Below are 9,315 nucleotides of genomic sequence, written 5' to 3' on the forward strand. Positions count from 1 at the left end.
AAGAAAAAAAAAGCACTAAAAGGAGATTTAAAGCTTCTACATTTAAGGTAAAGGTCACTTACAGAGAAATAAATGGACTTCTGCCTGACTGATACTGAAAAAAAAACATAAATCCTTCATTGACCTTGAAACTAAAACCTAGAGAAAAGTGACTAAAAGTGTTATTTTTGTAATTTAGACTCCAAACAGGAAGATTCCAGTAAAGATAAGACAAAATCCTCAGAGATGTTTCAGAGAAGTGCTGCCACAACAGAGAATTCCTGTTTCAAACACATTCTGAATAAACACACAGAGATGGATTGATGGTTCTTTGACTTCCACATCACTCTGCAGAGCTCTTTAAACTAAAAGTCTATTCTGGGGATTGTGGATTTAACAAAAATATGTTTCAATTTTTATAAAAATATCGGCATATTTGAAAACCCATTCATATTTTTTTTAATAATCATCTGATCTGCATAGGAGGCATAAACAGGTATTTTTAGATGTCTTATATATTGGATGTAACCTTATTCTTAGAATATTGGATATTGTGGTGATTGGTGAGTGTACAAAAGAAAAAAGAAAGAAAATTTTGAGGTAATAAATGTAACAAATGTATTGCGTCCACAGATTGATTCATTTTTTAATGAAAAACAAGTTTTCTTTAAGTTTTCCATTTTTTCCTTCTATTAACCCTTTAACACCTGTAACTTTAAACCGTTAACACAATCAACATAATTCCAGCAGATTCTGAAGGGAAAAAGCAGCCCGTGAACCGCTTTTTAGTATGTTTATAATGTGTTTAAGATTTTGTGTTCAAGTGTCACCGGCGACGCCTCAGCTGTTAAAGGGTTAATGAAGGTCACCATTATTCAGGTTGAATTTCTTTCTGAATCTTTTCAGGAATTTGAAATAATACGTAATCGAAAAATTAATATGATTTAAAGTAAAAGTGATTAGCAGAACTAAAACATTTTATACTCTGACAGACATGGATAATATATGTTTATGGAGAGCAAAATATTGAAAGTTATTTAAGGTTTAAGTTGATTTATTCTGCAATAATATTCCTTCCTTTTTATTATTCATAATTATGTTAAAAAGTTATATTTTTAGTTTTAAAAATGTAGTTTTAGTGTGTTTAATAAATGTTTATCCTGAATCACATAAAGAAAAAAACACATAAAAAAAAATGCAGCATGTCTTTAAAACTGTTTCACAGTCGAATTATTCCCTCTTGAATTCTACTCGGATCAAATCTTAAGTTTCCTCAAGATTCCATTTAAGGCCCAGTTAAACCAGTTGACCAAACAGGGACTCGGATTTGATAATGTTGCATGGATGGCGTTCTTTCAAAAGCACAACAGTGCCAACCATTTGAAAATTGACCACAAAGGAGAAATGAATACTTGTGGTTTGTTCCCGCCAAAATTCTATAACCCCGAGTCTTTCATATATTGGAAAAGAGCTGTGACAAAAAAACAAGAGCCTGGCCCAAAATTCACCAGGTTTTACCACTTTGACATTTCACACACAGCCTCTTCCAACTCTAGAGTGATACTATCGGGTCCAGTGTGAACACCTCAAATCAAACCACACATCATTTGTGCAGCAGAGTGGAAACAGAACTCACAACTTCTGTATGCGGGTCAGCACTGCGGACAGCACCGCCTGGATTTCCGCTGCGGAGCACGTGCAGACCACAGGATGCCTCTGTCCCTGGAGCTGCTCTGCAACATACTGCACATTTTCCAAAAGAGTTAGGATGCTGGAGGAAACACTGATCCGAATCGTGGTGGTGGTGGACGCCTTTACCTGCCCCTGCCACTCGGTGCCGTTCACCAAAATGAGGCTCTCGGGAAGAGCCGAGTCCGACAGCAGGATCTGGTTGAGCTGATCGTACACCGCTTTCCTCAGGGCCTGCACACATGTCGACCACGTAAATCCCCTCCTCACACCTCAGATGACTCATCGGCACATGCATAATTCATTTCTTAGCTGCACGCATGTTCTCTTTTGTGCCCGACACAGAAACGACTGTCAAAGGTTTGTGGCGGCGTACCGGCGTGCTGTGCCCCAAATCCGGAGACCTCTCCGAGTCGGAGCTGTTGGTGCGTTCACTGAGCGGCTTGGACAGCTGCCTCTCCTTCATGGGCGTGCTGCTGCTGCGCTTGTGCCGGGGGGTGTGGCCTCCCTCCAGCCTGCAGGGAGAAAACAGCCAACGTTTCCATATTCATCCCCAACAGCAATGAGAAAGAAAAATGTGCTTATTTAATAAAACAGAACATTTTAGAGTTTTTATTTCAAAATTGTGACTTCTATTTCCATTTTAGTGCCAACTGTATCAATGAATTGGTGTCCCCCGGGGAAAAATGCAAACTTATAGAAATAGTATGTTGAAAAGGGTCGTCCAACTCTGAAACTGCAAATTACACTCAAAAAAACAACAAAATCTTCAAATACAAAATAACTAAAGGTCAACATATTTGCAGTTTTTATTTTATTTACAGGGAAAATAGAATAAAAAATCCTGGCATTGAGCCACCATATATTGAATCTCTTTTTCTACCCTTCGATCCAGTCTCTGAAAATGTCACATTGTCGCAAAAGTGCCTCAATAGATTGCGTCTTCACATTAACTTAACATTGAAGCTTCTGGTGTGAATGCACCAGAAGAGGTTAGCTCAGTAACAAAAACTCCTCCAAATATTCGTCTATTTGAGCTAAAATACTTTAAGACTTACAGATTAGCAACAAAAAAATAAAGAAAATCTTCATCAGTTCAAAAAATATGTTTATAAAACATGTAATGTGCTGTTATTTATTCATTTATAAATAAAGTGTCTGCAGTTTACATCAGTGAAACTGAATTTAAAGGTGATGAAATGCAGAAACACGATCCTGAGAGCTGCAGACATGAACGTACAGAAAACCTGTGGAGATTCCAGGATAACGATGACAGGTTTTGATAAATAAAGTCAAAAATACTTCATATTTTAGGATTATGTTTTCCTCTAGGCTGTGTGGACCTCAACTCATCACAGACCATCTCTCCCAGCTGAGTTGTTACACCTGCAGCAGCTTTGAAACGTAAAGGTGAAGTAAATCTGCTTGTTAGTGGAGGAACAAACCTGATCCAGGTGATCAGCAGGAAACATGGGGGGACTGAAAGAGGAGACCTTTTACAGCGTTTTTGTGTTACCTTGGTGACGGCATGGGCTGGATTTCATTCTTGCCGCTCTTCAGGGGGGTGCGGGGTTTCTCTGCCGCCGACACAGTGATGCAGGGGCCAACGTCAGAGATGACCTCCTGATCTGTTAACTCCTAAAAACACAAGCAAAACGGTTCAATTTCAAATTATGTCATTATATGTTTTATTCTTTTTCTGTGCAGCACATATGGTCAGTGAGCTCCCTCCCCCAGAGTGATTGGAATCCATTACAATGACATTTGAACTCTCTTTATATGTATTTCTTATCGTTCTATCAGTGTTTTAAGTCCTGAAAAAGAGCCGTCTCTCACACAGTCGTAGCAGAAGGGAATGCTCACCAGTGTGTCCGTCTCAGATGGGATCTCATCCAGGTTGCGGCTGCGGGAGGGCTTCATCTTCTCCAGGAGAGGCTGCTCCCCCTGCTGGGAAGATGATGGGCCAACCGTTAATGAGGCTCCACTTTAATACGGAGAACACTAAAACTGGTCATTATGTGGGACCTCATGTGTTTACACAAATAAATCTCAATTAACTAAGTATAAAATACAGTTTTAGAGTAAAAAAATAAGCAGTAACAGGGCTAAAATGTTACTTTGTTAGTTTAGTATTAATGTTTAAGTAAAAAAATAAAAAAAAGGGAATATTACGAGATAAATAATACATTTAAGACAAAAACTTGAAAATGTACAACTTTTTTCTCAGAAATTTACAAGACCAGGGCCATTCAAAAAAAAAGAAAATAAAGTTACGAGATTAGAGCCATCAAAAACAACTAATATTATGAAATAAAGTAATACATTTAAGAAAAAAAGGAGTATTTTTGACTTTTTTCTCAGAAATTTACAAGATTAGGGCATCAAAAAACAGGGAAAAAATGTACGAGATGAGGGCTAGCTAAAAAAAAAAAAAAGGAATATTATATGAAAACGTAATAAATCGACGAGAAAAACTTGTAAATTTACAAAATTAGGGACACCAAAAAAGTAATATATCAAGCTTAGTAATAAATTTAAGAGAAAAACGCATACATTTACAAGTTTTTCTCATAAATTTATAAGATTCGGGCTATTAAAAACAGTTATATTACAAGATAAACTAATACGTTTACGAGAAAAACTCATTCATTTGCATCTTTTTTTCTCTTTTTTTTCTCATCATAAAGCAATAAAAAAGGAATATTACAAGGTAATAAAACAAATCGACAAAAAAAACTATAATTTAATTTTTTTTTTAATAAATTTACAAGATTAGAGCCATAAAAAAAGAAGTACTACGAGATGAAGTCATACATTTATGAGAAAAACTAGTACATTTCTGACTTTTTCACTAGAATTCACTAGATTAGAGCGATTAGAAAAAATAAATATTAAGAGATAAAGTAATACATTTACAAGAAAAACTTTTTCTCGTAAATTAACGAGATTAGGGCCGTCTAAAACAAGTAATATTATGAGTTAAAGTAATAAATTGACAAGACAAAAACTAATAAATTTACAACTTTTTTCTAATAAATTTACAAGATTAGAGCCATTAAAAAAAGTAATATTACAAGATAATCCAAGGAGAAAAAGTAGAAAATAAAGCTATTGTGTGTGAATATAGCAAAACTTTATAACATGTTTGCAATAAATGGTTTGGACATTTATTGTTCTGGAACTTTTAAGGGTTTTTATTCACATCACTGCAGACATATTTCCTTCTTTTTTCATTATTAACAATATATCTTTATAATTCAACATTACTCACTTTGTTTACTGTAAATATTAAACTTTTTCTAATAAAAGTAATTGTTTAAAATAGAGCAGAATTAGCTTCAAAATGTAATGATTTTCCATGCGTTTGTCTCTCTTACAACATCACACCAGCAGCATGGATTTTTAAGTAACAAATGACTATAGCTTCTAGTTTTCATTGTTTATTTTCTGTGTCCAGCTGTGAAAAGCCTGGCGCCCCCTGGTGGGCAGTGAACTACTCACCGGGCTGAAAGCATCTCGACCTAAACTGCCTCTGCTGTTCAGACTGCCGAACTCCGTCTGAGAGCTGGACTGAGACATCCCCTCGAAGAACGGCCTGTGGGAAAATGAGCAAAACTGTTGGTAAATAGTTATGAAAATATGTTTTTAAATTGAATTTGTTGCAAATGCAGATTGGTTCAAACAAATCTGGTGGAAACTGAGTCTGTAGCTGCAAGCAGCAGTTTGACCAGCAGGGGGAGCTCTGTACTGTGGTCCCTGTAGTTCCTCACCTAAGCTTGGGTTTGGGCGTGCTGAGGATGCTGTCGGTCTCCTCCATCTCCGGCCCGCTGTCGCTGGGGTTGTACATCTCCAGGCTGTCGTAGAGCTCATCCAGGTCCTCCTCCACCTCCTGAATCTGCTCCCTGGAGACGTGCTCCAGACCAAAACCGACCTAGACGGAGACACGGGACCAGGAAAGTGATTTTACTCATGCAGGTACTGGAATTAGGTTGATCCTGTTAATGGTAACGATGTAAGAGAAGGGAAAAGCGACTGACCTCATCTGTGACTTTAAACCTCTTCAGCAGGGCCACAAACTTCTGCTTGATGTTGGGTTGCTGTGGAAGACAAAAAAAACCTTTGATCAGAAAAAAAGACGCAAAAATCACTTTTTTCTAGAAATGAAAAGAGATTTTTATAAGTGTAAATAGAAGTGTTACTGAAGCCATAAAGCTGACAGCTCTCACATAAAAAAGCGTTGCAGGAATAACTTCAAAGCGTTTTATTCATCAAAAGCTCCTTAAAAAGAGAAAACAACATTTATGTAATATGGCATAAGGATGACTCATCGGATGTTGTTTTTTTATATATATATTATGGACTTTTTATTGTTAAAAAACAGTATTTCAGTAATGAAAACATATAATTGTTATTTTTTTATTGTGACCAAATCTGCCGTTTGGTGCTGAGGAGCTGCAGAGGTTTGTGTTCGTAGGGGTGAAAGCTGACAGTGTTTGGAGAGCAGATGAACAATTAGCTGAAAGACAGAAAGCTGCACATTCAGACGACTCTGGAACTCCTCCAAGCAAATTCTCAGTGACATCTTGCACGAGTCAGCCTTTTGGAAGAAATTAACAGAAAATAGTAAAACAGAGTTTCTTTCCTACACAAATATTAGCATGAAAATTGGCAAAACGGTATTTGTGATTTTGCAAGTTGACTTTTGTCTCACAGTAACTGTGAGAGACAGAGTGTAAAAAATCATTTTGATTTTGAATGAATTGTTTTTGCATAATGACACAGAAAATAAGTATTTAGGTTCAACAAATGATTAATAAGCTCTTTTATTCTCCACTTTTCACCTGTATTAATGTTTGAACTGATTATCTGTGTAAAAAACACTTGTCCACACCCTTAATATGTCAGGCTACATTCACACCAGCCACGGCGCCTCCCGTTCAACCGTTCATTTTCAATGAAAAGTCCATGTAAACGCCCGTAAATCCACGTTTTGGGCTACGGCGTACAAAAGTTTTTAGGTTCGTTCAAGCAGGTGTTCACGGAATGCATGCTGAAAGCTCAACCAGCTGAACTTTGACAGATGAGGGGTACGTTTTTGGTAGAGACAGTTTCAATTCACTGAAGTACCAACAGTTTGAAAACTGATCATAAAAATTCATACTTGCAGGTCGGAATTACATTTTGTTTTGGACAAGAGCTGTGAAAGAAAAACCCTGGAACAAAATTCATGAGATTTTAACTGCTTCAACATTTCGCACCAAACTTCTTCCAATCGTAGGTGGCGGTCACGTACTACTAAATAGTAAAAAAATAAAAAATAAAAAATAAAAGAAGAAGAAGCCCCTCCCTGTTTGTCCGTTGTAAACAATACAGCCTAAATGAGCCTTTATGAAAATGCCTGGTGTGAATGTAGCATCCGACTGCAGCTTCTTCCCCATGATAATGACCAAAGAGCTACCACAGGACACCAGGGGCAAGATTTTTCACCTGTTATCGACTAAATACTTGTTTTTTGCATCTTTTTACAAATAAATTCCTTCAAAGTATACAATATGATTTTCTGGATTTTTTTTTGTTTATTTCTTCGAATCCCAATTGCTGCCCTAACCCTCTGGCTCCTCCCTATTGCTCCACATGTAGGGGCATTTGAAGCTATAGAGGTATCCGAAAGTTGTTTCTTTTTTTTTAAGGAGGAGCTGTAGCGACTTAAAACTAGCTATTCCTTCGCCAATAGGGTGATCGGCATCATGCTTGTGCTGTGGAGGAGAAATGCATTTCCTGACGTAGATGTGCTCTGAAGCACATCTAAACATAAGTGTTGAGCTTTTGTTTTAGCGTGACTTTTTAAAGTGATAAAACGGATGTGTAATTTCCGAGCGTTGACAGCTACACGCCGTTATATGAGATTGGCAACTATTGATGATGTCATCAAGCGGTAGTTACGTCAGAATTTGAAGACACTAATGCCCAGTCTGAATTCTTCCCTTCTCCCTTTCCCTCCATTTGAAGGGGTATTTTTAGAGCAGGTGTGTTCAGAAACACTTTTCTTTTTAAAATCCAGGCCCTCCAAGCAGAGGACATATAAAGTCCTCCATCGTGAGGGTAAACCGGATTGCGCTAAGAAGTGAATTTCTTCACGTGGGTGAGCTCTGAACCACAGAAGTTTACATTTAAATGTAAGTAGTGACTTTTTGTTGTAGGACGACCTTTATGAAGTTATAAAACCGCTGTTATGTATATTTAAGCGCTGGAAGCTCTGCGCTAACGCTAGCGGTTCAGCAATTATTGATGACATCATCGAATGAAAGTGACATCAAAATATGGGACCCTAATTTTTTCATCACCCTCCGTTTGGAGGATAAATGAAGGGGATGGGAGAAGGGAAGGATTCGGATTGGAGGGATAAATGTTGGGGTAGGGAAGCACTTCGAATGTAGCCTAACAGTTGGAGTGTATCTATAATGAACATTACAGACCAAACTTTTCTATTTTTTTTTTTAAGTTGGCCAACTTTCAGAATCTGTGACTGACAAAATCTTATTTAAAAAAGCGTGTATTTAAATGTCTTACATGTCAGCAGTGGAACTATCTACATCTGTTATCATTGCGGATACAGTTCTATTGTAGATAAATTATGCATCTCAAAGACTCAAAAAGATCCTAACAATAAACTTTAAATCAATTTGATAAATTGTGTGATTTGACAGAAACATTCACAGTTTTTCTTGATGCTTAAATGTCTTCTTGACACTGAGCGACAGTGACATTAGCAAACCACAAAAACTTCCCACTGCAGGGGTGTTTATAAAGCCTTAACCTCTGTTCACACATCACTGTGTGATGATTAGTTGACAGGCGGCTGCGTCCTTTGAGGGTTTTCATAGTCTTGCAGATCCAATGAATTGATGGATCGTCTGCAGTTTGGTTCAGGTATCAGTGGTGCATTTGTGCGTCCGGACTTGTTTGGGTTAGGCGTATGGAGAGGGAGAAACGGAACGACGTGAAGGAGACGAGAGGACAGGAGAGGAGGCAGACCAAGGAGGGTGCAGTCAAATGAAATTGATGTGCGAGAGCTGCTGCACGGAGCAGGTTAGCCACAAATTGAATCAGGAGTCAAGGAACACAGACGGAGGACGGCGGAGACGAGGATTTGGTTTATTCTTACTCGGGTGATGGCGGCGTTGGAAGGGAGCTTACGCCTCGGCTTCTTCTTCCTCACCTCGTCGTCTTCATCATACAGATACTAAAAAATACAGAAATATAGAAGTAGAATAAATAAAAACTATAAGTATGAAGGAAAACTGTATTTTCTTTTTAACGAACATAACCTCAGATCACACTTTTGTTAATCTAAAAAAAAGCATTTCCTTTTCATGCAGTTTCTTTATCTACATCAGGCGTGTCAAACTCAATCTCACAAGGGGCCAAAATCCAAAACACATCGTAGGTCGCGGTCTGAACAGGACAAATATTTATTGATCACTCGAAAACTACATTTTTAAAACTTTAACTTTTTAACATAACTTTGAACTAGATATATAGCATTACTTGCGATGCTGAAATTGGATAGCTAAAATCACTGAAGCTGATAGCTAAAAATGCTGAAGTTGACAGCCAGCTCTAAGATATTAGCTAAATGCCAAATTA

General features: G+C 37.6%; 1 protein-coding gene across 2 annotated transcripts in view; it reads right to left on the reverse strand.

Moving 5' to 3' along the window:
• LOC112156038 (phosphofurin acidic cluster sorting protein 1) overlaps nucleotides 1-9,315 on the reverse strand; it is a 56,329-nt gene that overhangs the window by 6,485 nt on the left and 40,529 nt on the right. The window contains exons 7-15 of one of the 2 annotated variants that reach the window (XM_024288170.2): nucleotides 8,834-8,911; nucleotides 5,706-5,765; nucleotides 5,439-5,599; nucleotides 5,170-5,263; nucleotides 3,532-3,612; nucleotides 3,185-3,306; nucleotides 2,045-2,183; nucleotides 1,798-1,902; nucleotides 1,616-1,722 (exon numbers count right to left, since the gene is read on the reverse strand). In XM_024288170.2, the coding sequence (XP_024143938.1) occupies nucleotides 1,616-1,722; nucleotides 1,798-1,902; nucleotides 2,045-2,183; nucleotides 3,185-3,306; nucleotides 3,532-3,612; nucleotides 5,170-5,263; nucleotides 5,439-5,599; nucleotides 5,706-5,765; nucleotides 8,834-8,911 (947 nt within the window). Of the gene's footprint in view, nucleotides 1-1,615; nucleotides 1,723-1,797; nucleotides 1,903-2,044; nucleotides 2,184-3,184; nucleotides 3,307-3,531; nucleotides 3,616-5,169; nucleotides 5,264-5,438; nucleotides 5,600-5,705; nucleotides 5,766-8,833; nucleotides 8,912-9,315 lie in introns of both variants that reach the window. The other variant, XM_024288169.2, reaches the window with a different exon arrangement.

The sequence above is a fragment of the Oryzias melastigma genome, linkage group LG18 (assembly GCF_002922805.2).
Source record: "Oryzias melastigma strain HK-1 linkage group LG18, ASM292280v2, whole genome shotgun sequence".
In the NCBI taxonomy this organism is placed as follows: Eukaryota; Metazoa; Chordata; class Actinopteri; order Beloniformes; family Adrianichthyidae; genus Oryzias; species Oryzias melastigma.